Raw genomic sequence first — 23121 nt, forward strand, 5'->3', positions numbered from 1 at the left:
TGGACTAAAGCATCCGCAAACTCCTAGACAGTCTGTGGTGCAACATGGCATTGGTGGATGGAGCGAGACATGATGTCCCAGATGTGCTCAATTGGATTCAGGTCTGGGGAACGGGCGGGCCAGTCCATAGCATCAATGCCTTCCTCTTGCAGGAACTGCTGACACACTCCAGCCACGAGGTCTAGCATTGTCTTGCATTAGGAGGAACCCAGGGCCAACCGCACCAGCATATGGTCTCACAAGGGGTCTGAGGATCTCATCTCGGTACCTAATGGCAGTCAGGCTACCTCTGGCGAGCACATGGAGGGCTGTGCGGCCCCCAAAGAAATGCCACCCCACACCATGACTGACCCACCGCCAAACCGGTCATGCTGGAGGATGTTGCAGGCAGCAGAACGTTCTCCACGGCGTCTCCAGACTCTGTCACATGTGCTCAGTGTGAAGCTGCTTTCATCTGTGAAGAGCACAGGGTGCCAGTGGCGAATTTGCCAATCTTGGTGTTCTCTGGCAAATGCCAAACGTCCTGCACGGTGTTGGGCTGTAAGCACAACCCCCACCTGTGGACGTCGGGCCCTCATACCACCCTCATGGAGTCTGTTTCTGACCGTTTGAGCAGACACATGCACATTTGTGGCCTGCTGGAGGTCATTTTGCAGGGCTCTGGCAGTGCTCCTCCTGCTCCTTCTTGCACAAAGGCAGAGGTAGCGGTCCTGCTGCTGGGTTGTTGCCCTCCTACGGCCTCCTCCACGTCTCCTGATGTACTGGCCTGTCTCCTGGTAGCGCCTCCATGCTCTGGACACTACGCTGACAGACACAGCAAACCTTCTTGCCACAGCTCGCATTGATGTGCCATCCTGGATGAGCTGCACTACCTGAGCCACTTGTGTGGGTTGTAGACTCCGTCTCATGGTACCACTAGAGTGAAAGCACCGCCAGCATTCAAAAGTGACCAAAACATCAGCCAGGAAGCATAGGAACTGAGAAGTGGTCTGTGGTCACCACCTGCAGAACCACTCCTTTATTGGGGGTGTCTTGCTAATTGCCTATAATTTCCACCTGTTGTCTATTCCATTTGCACAACAGCATGTGAAATGTATTGTCAATCAGTGTTGCTTCCTAAGTGGACAGTTTGAATTCACAGAAGTGTGATTGACTTGGAGTTACATTGTGTTGTTTAAGTGTTCCCTTTATTTTCTTGAGCAGTGTATTAGTGTGCGTGTACAGTAAACATACTCTATGATTGGTACAGGTCAGTGGAGGCTGGTGGAGCTACAGGACGATGAGCTCATTGGAATGGCTGGGAATAAGGAATAACAGATATATTTATTAAACAAAGTAAACTACAAACAATTAACAGTGGTGTCTGTGAGTAATCAGTAGTGTTAATGAGTGGTTGTGTGCATAGATGGTGAAAATTAGGGGTGTTGAGAGGTGCCAAAATAAACAAGCCACAAAAAGCCACAACCAAAAATAACAGTGTGCCTGCATGGAAAGAGTCTCCTCAATGAATGGGGTGAAGGTATATTTATCCCCAGGACACACCCGAGCCCAGGTGTGTCCCATTTCGCTGACGACCCTCCCGGCTCCGCCCACCGACATCCTATTAAGGAAAACAAGAGCAAAGCGAAGGAATTCGGCAGACAGAGTGGGAGGGTTGTCACAAATGGAATTAATAGAATGTGGTTTCCTTATGTTTGATACTGTTCCATTTATTACATTCCAGCACTTACTATGAGCCCATACTCCTATAGCTCCTCCCACCAGCCTCCACTGGTACAGATTTGGTCCGCTCCAGACCAACCAAATTTGGTCTTCTTTGGGGATGGAGCACATTAGAATGATAGAAATATAACCAAACATGCAAAGGAGGATATTACATTTTGTTAACTTTGTGTACCTATTCAGGATACATCACCATGAAGAGAATGACATTTATAATTATGCCTTTTTGTGTAGTAGAAATCAGGGACCCATAATGTCAGTCTGTTATTATATTTCTGTTACCGGGTGTTAATCAACTTCACTTATAGTCTAATAACCAAAATAGATTTTTTCAAACTCAAGGTGTCATATCAAAACTGACACCCCATTCTTTTTGTAGACAACTTTGAATCTTAATTTGGAGTAGATATTTAACAGAGTTTTGGGAAAACACGGTCACAAACTGAGCAAGATTTTATCATTCTGTTACCAAACTTTACATCTGCACTGTACATGTATATTTGTAAAATGTTCTGTGGAAATTGTTAAACGTAGTGCTTGTGCATTGAGTCGTATGGTTTGTTTAACTTTGCAATCAATGGTTTTTGTTTGGCACACTTTTAAAGTAAAAAAAAAAAGTCAGCATCATTCTGTTAGCTGAATTCATTCTGAATTTCGCTTTTTGTCACTTTCTTCAACTAAGACCCTGGGCCCTCACACAGCGCTAGACCTTAGAGGTTCTAAACCTAGAGGTTCTAAACCTAGAGGTTCCAAACCTAGAGGTTCTAAACCTAGAGGCGCAACGTTCTTTATAAAGCAGACTCGGCAGACCAGACTGGAGTTTGGAGTTTGCCAAGTCAAGTGAAAACTTTAGCTGTTAAATTTCAGAAAATGCAAAACCTAGATTCAAGCCAATCTCTTAAGTAGCTGAAATGTTCATTGCTACAACCTCGAGAAAGAGAGAAAAAAATGACACTTTTCACCAAAACAACTTTATAACGAAGTTGTGCCTTTGATTTGACGGTCTGCACTTGCACAGTTTGGTGAGACACGACCATTAGACCCGATGACGTGTCTCTGCGCATGACATCGCCTACAAGTATGATCAGAGATTTCTATTGGAGAAGCAGATTATGCAAATCGTCATATTGTATCATCTTTGGCTACACTGTGTTGGAACACACTGTCGCACACACTCTCCTCTTTAAATGAGCCATGTCAACTGTTTGTTTGTTGCACAATGCTATGGAAACCAGAAGAGGCAGGAAAAGAGGCATTGACTGAATCAATTATCTCTCCGGTATTTTAGGGGTATAAGTCTGACGAATTGTAACAGACTTTTATGACTAGCAAGTGAGCCGAGGCTTGTGTTGTCTCGACACAGAAGATTCAGCCCTCGCCACAAACCTAAAAAAAAATATACTGGCCCCTTGTGCCTTGTCTTGGCCAGTCAGCCTGCTCTTATAGCAGATAGACTCACTGGAGGTCCGAGAGAAACATGTGGGGAATGTTTATGAGGGAGCACAGGCTAGTGTGGATAGGAGGTGGTGGGTGGACCACACTGCCAATAGGAGTGCTTTTTCCATGGTCAAAAGGAGCTTCAGGTGTTCCAACTCTAGCACATTCACTCACTGATCTGACAACACAAAGACCATCAAGAACTTAGTTGTGGCATTTCACAGAATTCTAGAACATTCCTCTGGCCATATTCGTATTTGTCTACCATGAAAACACCAGGACTGTACTGAACTGGCTGTTCTGCTCCTAAAAACACTTCCTGCTTCCCTGAGGACAAAGAGAGCTGGAGAGACAGCCAAATTAGGTTACCGCTGGGTTTCAAAGCTCCTGTGAGTTGGAAGGGGGTAGAGAATGCACCAAGGCCATTTTAACTGGAGATGGGCTAAACTGGTTTACTGTGGGAGGAAGTTGGGAGGAACTTCTAAGTGTCCATTTGGGAAGTCATCAAGACTCGGGCCGAGGGGGTTTGAAGAACATTTGGACAGACGTCGAGAGAGGTTTGGATGGTGTTTGTAGCATATCTCATTGGCTGGAGGGTTCAGGTCAGGTCCATGTGAGAGATCATAATTCCATAGCAAACTGGGTTAGGGAGTGGGCCTTAAGGCATATCTCAGTGCAGGGACCTTTCTGCCAGAGAAACCCTTGGGCGGCCGCCTACGTGATTTTTTGGGCCGCCTAAGTCCAAAACTGTGAAATATATACAGAATGAGTCAAAAGTTAACACACCTACTCATTCAAGGGTTTCTTTATTTTTTACTATTTTCTACTTTGTAGAATAGTGAAGACGTCAAAACTATGAAATAACACATATGGAATCATGTAGTAACCAAAAAAAAGTGTTCAACAAATCAAAATATATATTATATTTGAGATTCTTCGAAGTAGCAACCCTTTGCCTTGATGACGGCTTTGCCCACTCTTGGCATTCTCTCAACCAGCTTCATGAGGTAGTCACCTGGAATGCATTTCAATTAACAGGTGTGCCTTTTTAAAAGTTAATTTATGGAATTTCTATCATTCTTAATGCATGAGCCAATCAATTGTGTTGTGACAAGGTATGGGGTAGAATACAGAAGATAGCCCTATTTGGTAAAAGACCAAGTCCTTATTATGGCAAGAACAGCTCAAATAAGCAAAGAGAAACAACAGTCCATAATTACTTTAAGACATGTCAGTCAATGCGCAATGATGAAACTGGCTCTCATGAAGACCGTCACAGGAAAGGAAGACCCAGAGTTACCTCTGCTGCAGTGGATAAGTTCATTAGAGTTACCAGCCTCAGAAATTACAGCCCAAATAAATGCTACAGAGTTCAAGTAACAGACACATCTCAACATCAACTGTTCAGAGTTGACAGCGTGAATCAGGCCTTCATGGTCAAATTGCTACAAAGAAACCAATACTAAAATGACACCAATAAGAAGAAGAGACTTGCTTGGGCCAAGAAACACGAGCAATGGACATTAGACCGGTGGAAATCTGTCCTTTGGTCTGATGAGTCCAAATTTGATATGTTTGGTTTCAACCGCCATGTCTTTGTGAGACACAGAGTGGGTGAACGGATGATCTCCTCATGTGTGGTTCAAGACTGTTGGAAAAGCATTCCAGGTGAAGCTGGTTGAGAGAGTGCGAAAAGCTGTCAAGGCAAAAGGATGGCTACTTTGAAGTATATTTTGATTTGTTTAAAACTTTTTGGGTTACTACATGATTCAATGTGTTATTTCATAGTTTCGATGTCTTCACTAGTATTCAACAATGAAGAAAATAGTCAAAATAAAGAAATATCATTGAATGAGTAGGTGTGTCCAAACTTTTGACTGGTACTGTATACACAAACACACATGGAAAGTATTCAGACCCCTTGACTTGTCCCACATTTGTTACGTTACAGCCTTATTCTAAAATGGATGAAATCGTTTTTTTCCCCTCAATCTACACACAATACCACTTAATGACAAAGCAAAACTGGCCTTTAGACATTTTTGCAAATGTATTAAAAATAGAATTCTGAATTATCACATTTACATACAGTTGAAGTCGGAAGTTTACATACACCTTAGCCAAATACATTTAATCTCAGTTTTTCACAATTCCTGACATTTAATCCTAGTACAAATTCCCTGTTTTAGGTCAGTTAGGATCACCACTTTATTTTAAGGATGTGAAATGTCAGAATGATTTATTTCAGCTTTTATTTCTTTCATCACATTCCCAGTGGGTCAGAAGTTACACTCAATTAGTATTTGGTAGCATTGCCTTCAAATTGTTTAACTTGGGTCAAACTTGTCGGGTAGCCTTCCACAAGCTTCCCACATTAAGTTGGGTGAATTTTGGCCCCTTCCTCCTGACAGAGCTGGTGTAACCGAGTCAGGTTTGTAGGCCTCTTTGCTCACACACGCTTTTTCAGTTCTGCCCACAAATTTTCTATAGGATTGAGGTCAGAGCTTTGTGATGGCCACTCCAATACCTTGACTTTGTTGTCCTTAAGCCATTGTGCCACAACTTTGGAAGTATGCTTGGGGTCATTGTCCATTTGCGACCAAGCTTTAACTTCCTGACTGATGTCTTGAGATGTTGCTTCAATACACATAAATCCCCTTCCTCATGATGCCATCTATTTTCTGAATTGCACCAGTCCCTCCTGCAGCAAAGCACCCCCACAACATGATCCTGCCACCCACGTGCTTCACGGTTGGGATGATGTACTTCGGCTTGCAAGCCTCCCCCTTTTTCCTCCAAACATAACAATGGTCATTATGGCCAAACAGTTCTATTTTTGTTTCATCAGACCAGAGGACATTTCTCCAAAAAGTACGAGCTTTGTCCCCATGTGCAGTTGCAAACCGTAGTCTGGCTTTTTTTATGATGGTTTTGGAGCAGTGGCTTCTTCCTTGCTGAGCGGCCTTTTAGGTTATGTCGATATAGGACTCGTTTTACTGTGGATATAGATACTTTTGTACCTGTTTCCTCCAGCATCTTCACAAGGTCCTTTGCTGTTGTTCTGGGATTGACTTGCACTTTTCGCACCAAAGTACGTTCATCTCTAGGAGACAGAACGTGTCTCCTTCCTGAGCGGTATGACGGCTGCGTGGTCCCATGGTGTTTATACTTGCATACTATTGTTTGTACAGATGAACGTGGTACCTTCAGGCATTTAGAAATTGCTCCCAAGGATGAACCAGACTTGTGGAGGTCTACATTTTTTTCCTGAAGTCTTGGCTGATTTCTTTTGATTTTCCCATGATGTCAAGCAAAGAGGCACTGAGTTTGAAGGTAGGCCTTGAAATACATCCACAGGTACATCTCCAATTGACTCAAATGATGTCAATTAGCCTATCAGAAGCTTCTAAAGCCATGACACCATTTTCTGGAATTTTCCAAGCTGTTTAAAGGCACAGTCAATTTAGTGTATGTAAACTTCTGACCCACTGGAATATTGATACAGTGAATTATAAGTGAAATAATCTGTCTGTAAACAATTGTTGGAAAAATTACTTGTGTCATGTACAAAGTAGATGTCCTAACCGACTTGCCAAAACTATAGTTTGTTAACAACAAATTTGTGGACTGGTTGAAAAACAAGTTTTAATGGCTCCAACATAAGTGTATGTAAACTTCCGTCTTCAACTGTAATGTAATGTAATATATATATATATATATATATATTTTACTTTTCTCTCAACTCCATGGCAGAGTATGTAGAATCCCTGGAAATGTGCTTTTAAATTGCAACATTTTCTCTCAGCTCCATGGCAAAATGTGTAGAATTCTTTGGAATTTACTTTAAATTTGCAAAAAATGTATCTTGGCTCCAAGGAGAATAGCAGAAAATTGGCTTAAAAATTCAAAAAACTGCAACAACAAAAAAACATCAAAATAGGAGTCTTTAAAAGTTACATAAAATTCCCCAACCGTGTCCATTGCCCCACCCACCCCCTAAGCCACTTTTTGATCCGGAATAAAACATCAGTGGCCGGAGTTCAGTTTGGTTCAGTTGAAACAGCTCAACCATGGCATGAATAATACCTCTGTGCTTTATTAGGGAGCTGTCTGTGCACAGAAGGGCTCGTAGACCCACAAACTATATTCATCCTGTGTAAAAGAGATGCTTCACCAAAATGATATGTTACCTTGCCCATGACCTTCAGACTTGTTAGTTCCCAAAGTTAATGCATGTTAACCCGTGGAGGCTGCTGAGGGGAAAACGGCTCATAATAAGGTCTGGAACGGAGCGAATGGAATGCCATCAAACACATGGAAACCATGTGTTTTTATGCATTTGATACCATTCCACTCCAGCAGTTACCACGAGCCCGTCCTCCCCAATTAAGGTGCCAGCAACCTCCTGTGCTGCATTTAATTATTATTTTTTATTTTTTTTACATTTAACCTTTATTTAACTAGGCCTTTATTTAACTGTAGGAGTGGGTCCCTTGACCTCTCAGCATTGAGTCACATTTGCAAGGCCCACAACCCACTCCACTAAACACACAGAGAAGCCATGTGGAGTCTGGGCTGCAAGAGTGTTCTAGTAGGCCAACAGCAGAGCCAGAGGCATCACAGCGTATGGGGCGGGTTAGCCCAGACAAACACTGCCATTTTTGCTGCTCCTCATAAGGCCACATTTAGCCTGAGCTAGCGGTAGCTTACACTATAACCACATTAGCATCTGCCTTCAACTGGCTGAACAGAATCACATGACTCCTCAGTGACAGAGGCAGGCCAGTGTTGACTTATAGGGAAATAAATGCTGAAAATATGTTACAGGGGGTTGCATTTACTCTCCACCTCAATCATGGCATGCATGCAGTGTGCTAACTTTTTGTCAGTCTCAGAACATGATACTTACATAGTGTTTCATTACTGTTGCAACATGAAACAAACTATGTCCCTTTCCCTACTGCATCACAGTGGCGCAGAGCGAAGCAGTGAACTGCACAGAGAGCAGCTACTCAAAGGAGACCCTGCTAGTGTACAGTCATATGAACTCACACCAAAACTGCTGCTTACAGACAGCAATTTACATTCCCCAACACACCTTTATCTGCAATACAGGCAACCACTCTGGCTGCTATAACCAGCTCTGTCAACAGAAAGACTTGGTGAAAAGCAACATGCCCAGCAACAGTAGGTTAAAACATAAGTAATCATGATGATTTGAGCAATGTTTGGCCCATAGACATCCTAAGCCATCATTGTTCTCATTCAGTCAGTCTATACTTTACTATAAATATGTTGGCCTTAAATTATGTTCAATATCATGCTTTTTAGGGTCTGGGGGTGGTAATGAAATTATACTTTTTGTGTATTTAAATCACAGTATATATTACCAAACTATACTGAGACAGGCCTACAGAATGTAGGAAGACTGATGCCACAATATGATCCGTTCTCTATCAATACTGGATGCATTATGAGAAACCGGAATGCATATTCACTCCACCTGATCCTTTGCTGTAGGGTACTCCTTGGGTCAAACTCACTTTGACTGAATACCGAAAAGCTAGAATACCTAGTAGAAACAATAGCAAAGCAGGCACCCTGCCTCTGTTTTGGTAAAAAGCTGAGGGATGGGCCTGGAGAATTGTAACCACTCTCAAATTCATTTACAGAGCTATGGATGCAAGGACTGACCATCCATGATATCAAATGTGTCGTTTTAACCATGTTTTGAGGCTATACAGTAAGGGGGTTGGGGGGGTTACATTTACATTGTTTACAGAAATTGGAGTAAAACAAGCTTATATTTTAGGTTCTATGGGGTCGACAGTTGGAGAACATAATGTATAAATGCCTCGAGTTTAGTTCAAGTATCAACGGGTATATATCGTCAATTTATAATTATAAATAAATAATATGCAGCAACTAATGATTTTAGCTTTAAAACCTTCTAACTCTTGTCAGAATATGCAATAAAGTTCATCCTTCTAATCAATCAGTCAATTAGGAATGTATAGCCCACGTGGTGATGAGAACCATGAGTCATTATCACCACAGCAGTCTGAAAGGTCACAAATTACAGATTATCACAATGGATTTGAAATCAATCAAATCCCTGAGAGAAATGTGATTATTTTCGCTGTGGTGGGATATCTTGGTTGCAGCCAACACAAATCAATGACAATGTGCAGTTATGACATTTCTTTATATATATATATAAAAAATTACAAGCAACAGCCTATGATAATACAACAAAAAAAAACTTACGGTGTGTGTGTTATTTTTCAGCGTGGACTCGAATCCCGTTAGAGATTTGCACGTCTCTCCGTCGGGGTCAGTGCTCCGTTTGATAAGGTTGTGTCCAGACAACACCGGTGAATCTCTTGGTCGCGGGGTCTTCACGAACGTTGTGTGTGCCCCGCCGAAGTTGGCTTTCTTACAGAAATCCTCGCATAACGCATAGGTAAATAACCACACAACAGCGATGCTATACAGCGGAGTCATATTCACAAGTCTGAGTTTTGTTTCTAAAAATCTATTTAGTAACCCGTTTCTATTATCACCAACTGTACTTAGAATACCCCACGTAGGCGGCGTACATAATGTTCATCTGGTGCAGAAGTGAACTGTGGCGTTTTAAAATGAAACGCCCACCTAGAAGTCCGATTGGTTGAGAGTTAATTGAAACGCCTTTTCATTGGACTGTAGATGCGTCCATTCATTCCTTATTCTTCCCAGTAGGAGCAAAGTTATTTGCAATTACGCTACCTGGCGGACAAAACCAGATGAAGGTTGTCAACCTCACCATCCTGTATGATTTTGGTAATGAAACCGTCAGAAGTACACACACCATGGAGGAAATGACACAAACCACACCTTTTAGAATACAACTGTTTTATTTAGTCATTGATCCATAACAAAAATGTCACTCAGCTCTAAGCACTGATCTGACCGATGCCTGTACAGCACTGTAGAAATCATTTTAGTCATGTAGCAAACGCTCTGAGAGCAATTTATGGGAGCAATTAGGGTTAAGTGCCTTGCTCAAGGGCACATCAACTGATGTTTCACCTAGTCTTCTCAGGGATTCCAACCAGCGATCTTCCGGTTACTGGCCCAACGCTCTTAACCACTAGGCTACTTGCCCCCCCCCCCATTTCCAGAGCCAAAATAAGAAAAAAATATAACACGTTACAAAGAGTTGCCTCCCTTCCACAAAAGGAACCAATGAAACTAGCGAGAGTGCTGATGGGAAATGTAGTTGTAGATGTGTGGCGATCCTCAGAGCCCAGGTGGATTACGTCTCCTCAGTGCTGACTAGGCCCACAGAGCACCCCTGTGCTCTAGATGTCCTTGATAACATCCTCCAGCTCTTCTTTGGAATACATGTGGAAGGTCTTGCCTGGCTCTATTGTAGCCAGCTGAAGGGGTGAGAGGGGAGAGCAGGTTAGCACACAAACAAACATGTGATGAGTGATGTTTTGGTTCTCTGCTGCCCATCACCCTAACGATAGCTGGTACACCAGTAAAACAGGAATATTAGTCCCTCTAGGACTAAGGCTCAGCAGACCTGAATTTATGGTAAACAATATATGACAATAGCTCCACACAGACGTCTGGTAGGCTTAGTGGGGCTTACACCATATTGCTTCGATCCAACAACTTCCACATCTACAATAGATGTCTCGACTAGAAGTAGGGTCAGTGGTTGAGACTGAAGGATTAGAGCTCACCTCAATGTTGGTGGCATTCAGCTTCTCCTCCATCACCTGCTTTAGGATGGTGAGGGACGACTTGATGGCCTCTTTTAACGTCATGGACTGGAGAGGCCACCCAGAGAGAAAACAGAGGTCTTGGTTAATAAATAAAATAAGGTCGTCACCCCTGTGATAGGATGGAGAATGAAATCGACTGACAATCTGGTGGAGTTGTGGTGGGAGAGGAGGAAGGAAAAGGTTGGGGGGGGGTAATGGAGGAAAAGGTTGGGGGGTAATGGAGGAAAAGGTGATGGAGGAAAAGGTTGGGGGGGTGATGGAGGAAAAGGTTGGGGGGGGTGATGGAGGAAAAGGTTGGGGGGTGATGGAGGAAAAGGTTGGGGGGTGATGGAGGAAAAGGTTGGGGGGTGATGGAGGAAAAGGTTGGGGGGTGATGGAGAAAAAGGTTGGGGGGTGATGGAGGAAAAGGTTGGGGGGGTGATGGAGAAAAAGGTTGGGGGGTGATGGAGAAAAAGGTTGGGGGTGATGGAGAAAAAGGTTGGGGGGGTGATGGAGAAAAAGGTTGGGGGGGTGATGGAGAAAAAGGTTGGGGGGGTGATGGAGAAAAAGGTTGGGGGGGTGATGGAGAAAAAGGTTGGGGGGGGTGATGGAGAAAAAGGTTGGGGGGTGATGGTAATGATAGCAACAGAGGAGAGGGAGATTATGCCTGAGAGGGTACCTTGTGGTAGACCTCCTGCAGAGAGCTCTGGGCTCCCTCAGAGGCAGAGCCGATGGCCCGGGCATCACACTGGACAAAGGTGCCTGATGGGTCCATGTGGTACCTACACACAAAGTTGAAAAATCAGGGGGTGTAGAAATTCAAGAGACATTTCACCATCTGATGAAGACTGAAGCTTTGGTTTTCTCATGAAAACTCAGCACAAGTCCTGGATTAGAAGTGAGGCATGAGAGATTTTGCCCAAACCAATTATATCACATTAAAACAATGTGTTAAAAATGTATGTTGAATAGATTAACGTACAGCTGGGGCCCTTTCTCATCCAGTCCACCAAAGAGAAGTGCTACACCGAAGGGTCGGCTCTGAGGAGAGAGAACCACAGGGAATGAGTACAGTGTGACACCTCACAGCTGTGGGAGAAATAAGTGACAACTAGCTGGAAAAGTGCTTTCAACCTCTACCAGTTTCTATGAATTATTACATCACTGAATTAATGAAAGTGAGCAATATGCAAGTGAGTCGATCTTCGAGGTTTTGTCTCATCGTTCTGTGATCACTAACCATGGCTCCAGGGTCTGCATCCTCCTCTCCAAACTGCAGGGCCAGGTTAGACACGGCCTGGGTCACACTCTCCACTGTCATGGTCTCGTTGTAGGTGAACCAGTGGTTCTGGAAGGGGACAAACAGAGCAGGGTTAAAAAGGAAAGAAACTAAAAAGCTTTACATATCAAGTAGTTGAGGAACTAAAATGCTTTATGTTGTACAAAACTGCTTTACAAGTAGTTCACAATGTAGTGTGCATCTCATAAGTGCAAACATCAGCCATGTGTTGATTTTTACCTCAATAGTGTAGTAATGTTCAGTTTGAAAATGAACCTGTACTTGAATTCAGCCAACTCAACACTTACCTGTGTCTCCACTCTTGCTTTGTCGATAAGAGTCTTGGCATCAGCTATCAAGCCACTCATAGCACAACCTTTGAGGAGAAGAGACGGACGCTCAAAACACATTTTCAAACTTTGAATACTATCGCTGAAACACGGCCTATAGAAGGCCTCTTTTACACAGTGGTGCTTATCTTAAAAATCATTTCTGATACAAAAATATGTTGAGCCAATAGAAATTATTCTGACTGCTTCATCCAGTTACCTTTCATTTTCCCAGAATGATTGAGAACACTTGTTTTCTCCATAGACCGGTCAGGTGTTATACAAACAACCTGAGCTCCGATAAGCGTTCACTTCTGTGTGTTTGACAGTGTTTGCCCCTGCCTAATGAGTAGTCCCTTCTCTGGCTGCTTACCGATGTGGGTGTCGATCTCCACAATCTTCTCGATGCTGCTTGGCTCCATCAGAGGAGATGTGATCCTCTTCTCCACGGCCAGACACACCCCCTCAGACGTCTGGATGCCAATGGCTGTGGAGCCCAGCTGAGAGACAACAGGTGTTCAGACTTGTTCATAGAAATGTCATAAACAAAGATGACCAGCTGTCCCCAGTCCCAGCCTCTGAGCTTCATACTTCAGTACTGTATTGTTATGTAGCCTAGACTGTTGTCTTACTTCCATAATGTGACATTTGAATTGTCAATTTTTTATATTTCTCTACTACATATTCTATGCTAATATACCTTGACTTCCCATTCACTAGTATTTAAGATGGCTGCACTTGTTACGCACAGCAGTTGTGTACTTAAGTGTGTCTACTTTATTTTACAGCACCAATTAAGGCATAATTGGGGCGGCAGGTAGCCTAGTCATTAGAGCGTTGGGCGAGTAACCGAAAGGATGCTAGATTGAATCCCCGAGCTGACAAGGTAAAAATCTGTCGTTCTGCCCCTGAACAAGGCAGTTAACCCACTGTTCCTAGGCTGTCATTGAAAATACAAATTTGTTCTTAACTGACTTGCGTAGTTAAATAAAGGTAAAATAAATATATAAGGCCAAAACATGCCATTTTCTTTAGCACCTTGCCCTGTCACCCTTAGTATTATTTTGAGCATGGATTCAATTAAGTATATTCTATTTTTACATCTCGGCCTCCTTGGGTTATTCTTTTACATGCTTTGAGTGAGAGTACCTTTTGAACACTATATACAGAGATGACACACAAGGTAGTCCATTTTCCGTGACAATGAACAATGTCTTTCCAAGGAAGCTATTATTGAAGGTGAAGTGTAATGGTGTGTTCTTGTGATATTGAATTTGATGTTTTGAAAATACCTTAATCGCCTCAATAGCATATTCCACTTGGAACAGTCGTCCCTCTGGAGAAAAGGTGTTTACTCCTCTGAAAAAAAACGATAGACTTAGTGCCCTGAAGTTCCAATAGCTATTCCGTCAGTACTGTAAAGGTTAGAAGAGCTTTCTAGATGAACTGAGGTAACGGGGTAACGTAAACTTCTTTCTCAGCACAAAATACACCAGTCTGGAACACGACCATTTTGCAATTAGCTACTGTAGCTAACTAACTTTAGCTAAGTGAAAGTGAAAGAAACTAACGTTAGCTAGCTAGCGTTATCCAGCAAACTATCACGGCAATTTCAGTGACATATTATAATATACCATTAAGGAATGATTAATACGCAGATGTTAACCAGACATAACAAGTGCACAAACCACCTAGCTAGCACTAGCTAGCTAACTAGATGGCGAGCTAAATAAATGTGTATTGTGCGATGGTACGTATATAAGTTAGCTACGTTAATTGTTAGCGGCTAGTTAGCTAGCCCGATGTCGTGACAATGCAGTTCCGAGTCTTAACTTACCTGTCGTACTCCGATCTCGTCAAAAACATCTTAAAGATTTTAGATCTGTAAACAAAAACATTTTGTTGAAGAGACGCAATTGGGAACATGCAGTTAAAACACAACATGTAGCGTTAGCTCGTGTGTGGGAACTTGCAGATAGGTAGGAAAGATCTGTGTACAGCAGTAGCTACATTAACACCACCGGCATTGGTTCAGAAAGTTAGAGCTAGCAAACTACATTTCTAGGGTAACGTTACACTCTACGATACTTTTACACAACATTATGTATGGATCATACAACTATAATGGAAAATAATGTTGGATTCGCAGTCAAGAAAGAGAATACTATTTGCCTACCACCGTTTTAGATCGTAGAATGAGTTCGCTTGTTTCTACAGGAAGCGTGTGCGTGCTCAAACACACTGAGGGGGAAATGCTTCTTCTTCGTCTGATGAGGTTTAAGGGTGGTTGGTATCCAATATGTTTCATTACCGCCCCCAACTGGACTATAATATAAATCTATTATACTTTGTGACACAATATGGGAAAAGGAATACAATTATTTATATATTTTTTAAACTCATTCTAACTAACCCTACACTCATTAAAAACCCACTACCCTATTCCACTACATTGACACTATCTGCTCCTGAACCAAATACTTCTCTGCAGCTATCTATTTTCTGTGATATACATTCCATTTCTGCGGTACAGTTGATAACCATTGCTATGAACGCTAAGAAGCCAACCTTACTGAAGCATACAGTATTCAGACACCTTGACTTTTTCCACGTTTTGTTACGTTACAGCCTTATTCTAAAATTGATTAGATACATGTTTTCCTCATCTATCTACACACAGTACCCCATAATGATGAAGCGAAAACAGGTTTTTCGAATTGTTTGCAAATTTATATAAAAAAAATGAAATACCTTATTTACTTAAGTATCAGACTCTTTGCAGTAAGACTCGAAATAGCGGACATGTCAAATCAAATCAAATGTTATTTTTCACATGCGCAGAATACAACAGGTAGACCTTACAGTGAAATGCTTACTTACAATGCTTATTAACCAACGATGCAGTTTTAAGAATAAAAAAAACGATGACAAAAAAAATAAAAATATAACAAATAATTAAGGAGCAACAATAAAATAACAGTAGTGAGGCTATATACAGGGGATTCTGGTACAGAGTCAATGTGCGGGAGCACCAGTTAGTCGAGGTAATTGAGGTAATATGTACATGTAGGTAGAGGTAAAGTGACTATAAATAGATAATAAACAGAGAGTAGCAGCACCGTAAAAAAAGGGGGGTGGAGACAATGCAAATAGTCCGGGTAGCCATTTGATTAACTGTTCAAGAGTATTATGGCTTGGGGGTAGAAGCTGTTAAGAAGCCTTTTTGACCTAGACTTGGCGCTCCAGTACCGCTAGCCGTGCGGTAGCAGAGAGAACAGTCTATTACTATGGCTCCTGGAGTCCTTGGCAATTTTTTGGGCCTTCCTCTGACACCGCCTGGTATAGAGGTCCTGGATGGCAGGAAGCTTGGCCCCAGTGATGTACTGGGCCGTACGCACTGCCCTCTGTAGTGCCTTGCGGTCGGAGGTCGAGCAGTTGCCATACCCGGAGGTGATGCAACCTGTCAGGATGCACTCAATGGTGCAGCTGAATAACTTTTTGAGTATGTGAGGACCCATGCCAGATCTTTTCAGTCTCCTGAGGGGGAATAGGCATTGTTGTGCCCTCTTTACGGCTGTCTTGGTGCATTTGGACCATGATAGATTGTTGGTGATGTGGACACCAAGGAACTTGATCTCTCAACTCTCAAAAAGCTCTCAAGTTGCATCCTGTTTCCATTGATCATCCTTGAGATGTTTCTACAACTTGATTGGAGTCCACCTGTTGTAAATTCAATTGATTGGACATGATTAGGAAAGGCACACACCTTTTTATATAAGGTCCCACAGTTGACAGTGAATGTCAGAGCAAAAACCAAGCCATGAGGTTGAATTAATTGACCGTAGAGCTACGAGACAGGATTGTGTTGAGGCACAGATCTGGGGAAGGGAAGCAAAACATTTCTGCTGCATTGAAGGTCCCCAAGAACACAGTGGCCTCCATCATTCTTAAATGGAAGACGTTTGGAACCACCAAGACTCTTCCTAGAGATGGCCGGCCGGCCAAACTAAGCAATTGGGGGAGAAGGTCCTCGACAGGAGGTGACCAAGAACCCGATGGTGACTCTGACAAACTCCAGAGTTCCTCTGTGGCGATGGGAGAACCTTCCAGAAGGACACCATCTCTGCAGCACTCCACCAATCAGGCCTTTATGGTAGAGTAGCCAGATGGAAGCAACTCCTCATTAAAAGATACATGGCAGCCTGCTTGGAGTTTGCCAAAAGGCACCTAAAGTACTCTTAGACCATGAGAAACTCTGGTCAGATGAAACCAAGATTGAACTCTTTGGCCTGAATGCCAAGTGTCACGTCTGGAGGAAACCTGGCACCATTCCTACAGTGAAGATTGGTGGTGGCAGCATTATGCTGTAGGGATGTTTTTCACCAGCATGGACTGGGAGACTAGTCAGGATTGAGGGAAAGATGAACAGAGCAAAGTACAGAGAAACCTGCACCAGAGCGCTCAGGACCTCAGACTGGGGTGAAGGTTCACCATCCAACAGCTCAACAACCCTAAGCACACAGCCAAGACAACGCAGGAGTGGCTTCGGGACAAGTCTATGAATGTCCTTGGGTGGCCCAGCCAGAGCCTGGACTTCAACCCAATCGAACATCTCTGGAGAGACCTGAAAATAGCTGTGCAGCAACGCTCCCCATCCAACCTGACAGAGCTTGAGAGGATCTACAGAGAAGAATGCGAGAAACTCCCCAAATACAGGTGTGCCAAGCTTGTAGCGTCATACCCAAGAAGACAAAAGCTGTAAACACTGCCAAAGGTGCTTTAACAAAGTACTGAGTAAAGGGTCTGAATACTTATGTAAATATGATATTTCTAGAAACCTGTTTTTAGTTTGTCATTATGGGGTACTGTGTGTAGATTGATGGGGGGAGACAATTTAATCAATTTTAGAATAAGTCTGTAACGTAACAAAATGTTGAAAAAGTCTGAACACTTTCCGAATGCACTTCTACATTGTAGAATAATAGTGAAGACATCAAAACTATGAAATAACACATATGGAATCATGTAGTAACCAAATAAAAGTGTTCAACAAATCACAATATATATTATATTTGAGATTCTTCAAAGTAGTAACCTTTTGCCTTGATGACGGCTTTGCACACTCTTGGCATTCTCTCAACCAGCTTCATGAGGTAGTCACCTGGAATGCATTTCAATTAACAGGTGTGCCTTGTTAAAAGTTCATTTATGGAATTTCTATCCGTCTTACTGTGATTGAGCTAATCAGTTGTGTTGTGACAAGGTAGGGGTGGTATACAGAAGATAGCCCTATTTGGTAAAAGACCAAGCCCATATTATGGCAATAACAGCTCAAATAAGCAAAGAGAAATGACAGTCCATCATTACTTTAAGACATGAATGTCAGTCAATCCGGAACATTTCAAGAACTTTGAAAGTTTCTTCAAGTGCAGTTGCAAAAACCATCAAGCGCTATGATGAAACTGGCTCTCATGAGGACCGTCACAGGAAAGGAAGACCCAGAGTTACCTCTGCTGCAGAGGATAAGTTCATTAGAGTTACCAGCCTCAGAAATTGCAGCCCAAATTAATGCTTTACAGAGTTTAAGTAAGAGACACATCTCAACATCAACTGTCCAGAGGAGACTGCATGAATCAGGACTTCATGGTCGATTGCAGAAAAGAAACCACTACACCAATAAGAAGAAGATACTTGCTTGGGCCAAGAAACACTAACAATGGACATAAGACCGGTGGACATCTGTCTTTGTGAGATGCAGAGTAGGTGAACGGATGATCTCTGCATGTGTGGTTCCAACAATAAAGCATGGAGAAGGAGGTGTGATGGTGCTTTGCTGGTGACACTGTCTGTGATTTATTTAGAATTCAATGCACACTTAACCAGCATGGCTACCACAGCATTCTGCAGCGATACGCCATCCCATTTGGTTTGCGTTTAATGGGACTATCATTTCTATTTCAACAGGACAATGACCCAAAACAGACCAGGTTGTGTAAGGGCTATTTGACCATGGAGAGTGATGGAGTGCTGCATCATATGACCTGGCCTCCACAATCACCCAACCTCAAGCCAGTTGTGATGGTTTGGGATGAGTTGGTCTGCAGAGTGAAGGAAAAGCAGCCAACAAGTGCTCAGCGTATGTGGGAACTCCTTCAAGACTGTTGGAAAAGTATTCCTCATGAAGCTGGTTGAGAGAATGCCAAGTGTGTGCAAAGCTGTCATCAAGGCAAAGGTTGGCTTCTTTGAAGAATCTAAAATCTTAATCATATTTTGATTTGTTTAGCACTTTTTTGGTTACTGCATGATTCAGTATGTGTTATTTCATAGTGTTGATGTCTTCTATTATTGTACAATGTAGAAAATAGTAATAAAAAAAACCTTGAATGAGTAGGTGTGTCCAACTTTTGACTGGTACTGTACGTGTGTTTGTGTCCAAATGCAAGTCAGACTGAAATCAGAATCACCTTTATTCACCAAATGCATTTGTATGTACAGGAATTTGACTCAGTGAATTGGAGCTGCTACGGAGTTACACACAGACAATAACAGACAAACAATAAACAGACAGACAATAGACTGAAAGTACAGACAAAATACACTGTAGATGCAGAATTTACACAATCCACATACAGTATGTACACTATGGGCACTGAAGCCAAAAACTACAGACTAAACAAACAATGTATAGATCTGCACAGTAAAATAGCCTATAGTCATGCAGAGCATAAACTTATGAGAAAGGCAACAAAAAAAAATGTAATACCTTATGCCCATGTAATAGCATATAAGTCTACAACATAACCGGTGTACTGAAACCACTCTGTGGTTGTATGTGATACCCTTTCAGTAGGCAGGTGAAGTAATGACCATACTGCTTAGACCTTCTTGATCCTTTCCGATCTACAGCAAGTAGGGCCTAGGGATTGATTGAGGATTCAGAACACGTACAGTATGTCACACCAACCACAACCACAGGGCAGCGACAGATACACGACTTGTTCAGGCCTACCATACTTTTGCTTCAGATGCCAAGAAAACATCAAAGCAAACTAGTAAACTGAGAGACACCGTATCATGACATTTTTAATGGTTTATTGAAAAGCTTGTATCATATCAAAGGCAAAAATATGTCCCAGTTATATTGAGGACATAAAACCCCCACCATGACAGAACAGCAAATGAGCAACACACGTCTGTAAAGGGGAGCTGAAATCAATCAGAGAGAGAAATATCATTCATATAATAACTCTTTAGACTCAAGTCTGAAATTAGATCACTTAGAAAACTAGGACTTGTTTGTTTTTTTACTCGCTCTCAAACCACCAGTATTACCATACACATTATTTTCACAATTTACTTAACCTAATTGTTTGTCTTTTGTGCCGTTAATTAAGAACAAGGTTGTAACTTTCTCATTGGTGAAAAAACACACAGAAAACAGTACAGGTGAGGAAAGTACCCCAAGCACACTGGACCCTTTATTCTGCCCACTCAAAAGTACTTACAGTGTTATAGTAGGTAATTAATGCAGTTTACCCTCAATGTCTCTACCAGTTCTAAGTGAATGAACAATTGATTGCATGATTCTCATAGCCCTATTAGTCTTATTACTGTCAAGTTGCTAATGCATTTCTTATGAAAGGTTTTAGGATAAAATGTTACCAAAAATATGCTCCCTTAAGAAGCTATTGATTCATGTTTAGTAATACACTCCAGCAGTAGATGTTTTTCAGGCGTAGTGATTTCTAACAAGCAATAAAATCTAATTTCGGTTCTATGTAGCATATACAGCAATGTGCCTTCAAGCCTGAAAATAACTGGTAATAACAAGCCATTGTAACTTGTGAATAATCAGAAAAGGAGTCTCACTTTAGCTCGTTGGTAATAGAGCACCCCTGTTACAGGAGGAGAGAGAGATAAAAAAGAGAGAGGGGAAATAAGAATCATATGGGGCGGGGACACAAAACAAACATTTCTATCCACCGTATGGCAAAATGTAAAGAATTGCAGGAAATTTACTCTAAAACATCCATTTTTTTGTCTCCGCTAAAATGTTTTGCTCGCAAGGTGGGGATCCCCCCACTCACACTCTTACCCCCCTCATACCCCCTTAACCCACTCAGACTCTCACCCCACTTATACCCCCTTACCCCACTCACTCTCACCCCACTCATACCCCCTTTCCCCACTCACCCTCTCACCCCACTCACACTCTCACCCCACTCACACTCGTACCCCACTCACACCCCCTTCCCCCACTCACACCCCTTTCCCACACTCACACCCCTTCCCCTACTCACACCCCTTCCTCCACTCACCCCCCCTTTACCCACTCACACTCTCACCCCACTCACACTCAACCCACTCACACTTTCACACCACTCACACCACCTTCCCCCACTCACACTCTTACCCCACTCACACCGCCGTACCCCACTCACACTCTCACCCCACTCACACTCTCACCCCACTCACACTCTCACCCCACTCACACTCTCACACAGCCTTCCCCCACTCACACTCTTACCCCACTCACATCGCCTTCCCCCACTCACACTCTTACCCCACTCACACCGCCTTACCCCACTCACACTCTCACCCCACTCACACTCTCACACCACTCACACCGCCTTCCCCCACTCACACTCTTACCCCACTCACACTCACACTCACACTCACACTCACACTCTCACCCCACTCACACTCACACTCTCACCCCACTCACACCGCCTTCCCCCACTCACACTCTTACCCCACTCACACTCATACTCTCACCCCACTCACACTCACACTCTCACCCCACTCACACTCTCACACCACTCACACCTACTTCCCCCACTCACACTCTCACCCCACTCACACCGCCTTCCCCCACTCACACTCTGACCCACTCACAGTCACACTCTCACCCCACTCACACTCTCACCCCACTCACACCTACTTCCCCTACTCACACTCACACTGCCTTCTTACACTCTCACCCCACTCACACTGCCTTCCCCCACTCACACTCTAACCCCACTCACACTGCCTTCCCCCACTCACACTCTCACCCCACTCACACTGCCTTCCCCCACTCACCCCCCTTTCCCTACTCACACCCCTTTCCCACACTCACACCCCTTCCCCCACTCACACCCCTTCCTCCACTCACCCCCCTTTCCCAACTCACACTCTCACCCCACTCACACTCTTATCCCACTCCCACTCTCACCTCACTCACACTCTCACCCCGCTCACACCGCCTTCCCCCAGTCACACTCTCATCCCACTCACACCTACTTCCCCTACTCACACTCTCACCCCACCCCACTCACACTCTCACCCCTCTCACACTCTCACCCCACTCACACCGACTTCCCCCACTCACACTCTAACCCCACTCACACTCTCACCCCACTCACACTCTCACCCCACACACACTCTCACCCCACTCACACGGCCTTCCCTCACTCACACTCTCACCCCACTCACACTCTGACCCCACTCACACCGCCTTACCCCACTCTCACTCTCACCCCACTCTCACCCCACTCACACCACCTTCCCCCACTCACACTCTGACCCCACTCACACTGCCTTATCACACTCTCACTCTCACCCCACTCACCATCTCACCCCACTCACACTGCCTTCCCCCGCTCACACTCTAACCCCACTCACACTCTCACCCCACTCACGCAATCCCCCACACATGCTCTTACATCACTCACACCCCCTTATTCTGTTCACATACTCTTATCCCATGTTCTACCCCACTCGTATCTATTATTACCCCCTTCTGAGCAGTTTCACACCCTCTTACCCCCCTCAGACCTCTTATCCCACATATACCTACTCATACCCCCTTACCACACTCATACACCTCAACCCTCACACAACCCAACCCAGCTCACTCACCCCAACCCTCACACACCCCAACCCAGCTCACACACCCCAACCCTCACACACCCCAACCCAGCTCACACACCCCAACCCTCACACACCCCAACCCACACCCTAATCTCATTCCCAGACATTTTCGGCGAAATGCGCAAATAGTCTGATGGACCAACACATTAAACTTGGCCTTCGTTAGCCACTATAGAAAGATCGGGAGAAACCCCCGGCGCATAGGAATTCACTTAATTGGCTGAATCTACCAACCAATCATCTCCCACAACACTTTCCCCCTAATCCTCCCCTGTACCCGTCTTGTGCACCTCTGTTTATGGAGCCACACGTCGCAGTTGTGTGATTCATTCAAATTAAATTATGACAAATACTTTACTCAGTTGGGTCACTCCCATAGAATGATATGGTCACTCCCACCAAGGCCAACTTTGAGTCGATGTCTCAGGCTTATATACACTGTGCGCAATAGCCTGGGTATGAGGGTACACACCAACCCCATCCCAGCTCACACACCACAACCCATCTCAGATCACACACCCCATCCCAGCTCACACACTCCATCCCAGATCACACACTCCATCCCAGATCACACACCCCATCCCACCTCACATACCTCACACACCCCATCCCAGCTCACACACCCCATCCCACCTCACACACCTCACACACCTCACACACCCCATCCCAGATCACACACCCCATCCCA

General features: G+C 43.7%; 2 protein-coding genes across 2 annotated transcripts in view; both read right to left on the minus strand.

Annotated features, from left to right (window-relative positions):
• LOC106583135 (sortilin) overlaps positions 1–9781 on the minus strand; it is a 33951-nt gene extending 24170 nt beyond the window's left edge. The window contains exon 1 of the mRNA XM_014166969.2: positions 9427–9781. Within this exon, the coding sequence (XP_014022444.1) occupies positions 9427–9663 (237 nt within the window). The 5' untranslated portion in view covers positions 9664–9781. The remainder of the gene's footprint in view (positions 1–9426) is intronic.
• Positions 9782–10314: 533 nt separating this feature from the next.
• psma5 (proteasome 20S subunit alpha 5) lies at positions 10315–14744 on the minus strand. Its single transcript, NM_001140960.1, has 10 exons — positions 14698–14744; positions 14359–14403; positions 13814–13880; positions 12895–13021; positions 12501–12568; positions 12154–12261; positions 11896–11954; positions 11593–11695; positions 10893–10979; positions 10315–10580 (listed from the first exon to the last, which is right to left on the minus strand). The coding sequence occupies exons 2-10, from the start codon at positions 14385–14387 to the stop codon at positions 10503–10505; spliced, it is 726 nt and encodes a 241-aa protein (NP_001134432.1). The 5' UTR covers positions 14388–14403; positions 14698–14744; the 3' UTR covers positions 10315–10502.
• Positions 14745–23121: the final 8377 nt, after the last annotated feature.

This window comes from Salmo salar, chromosome ssa22 (genome assembly GCF_905237065.1).
Source record: "Salmo salar chromosome ssa22, Ssal_v3.1, whole genome shotgun sequence".
Lineage (NCBI taxonomy): Eukaryota > Metazoa > Chordata > Actinopteri > Salmoniformes > Salmonidae > Salmo > Salmo salar.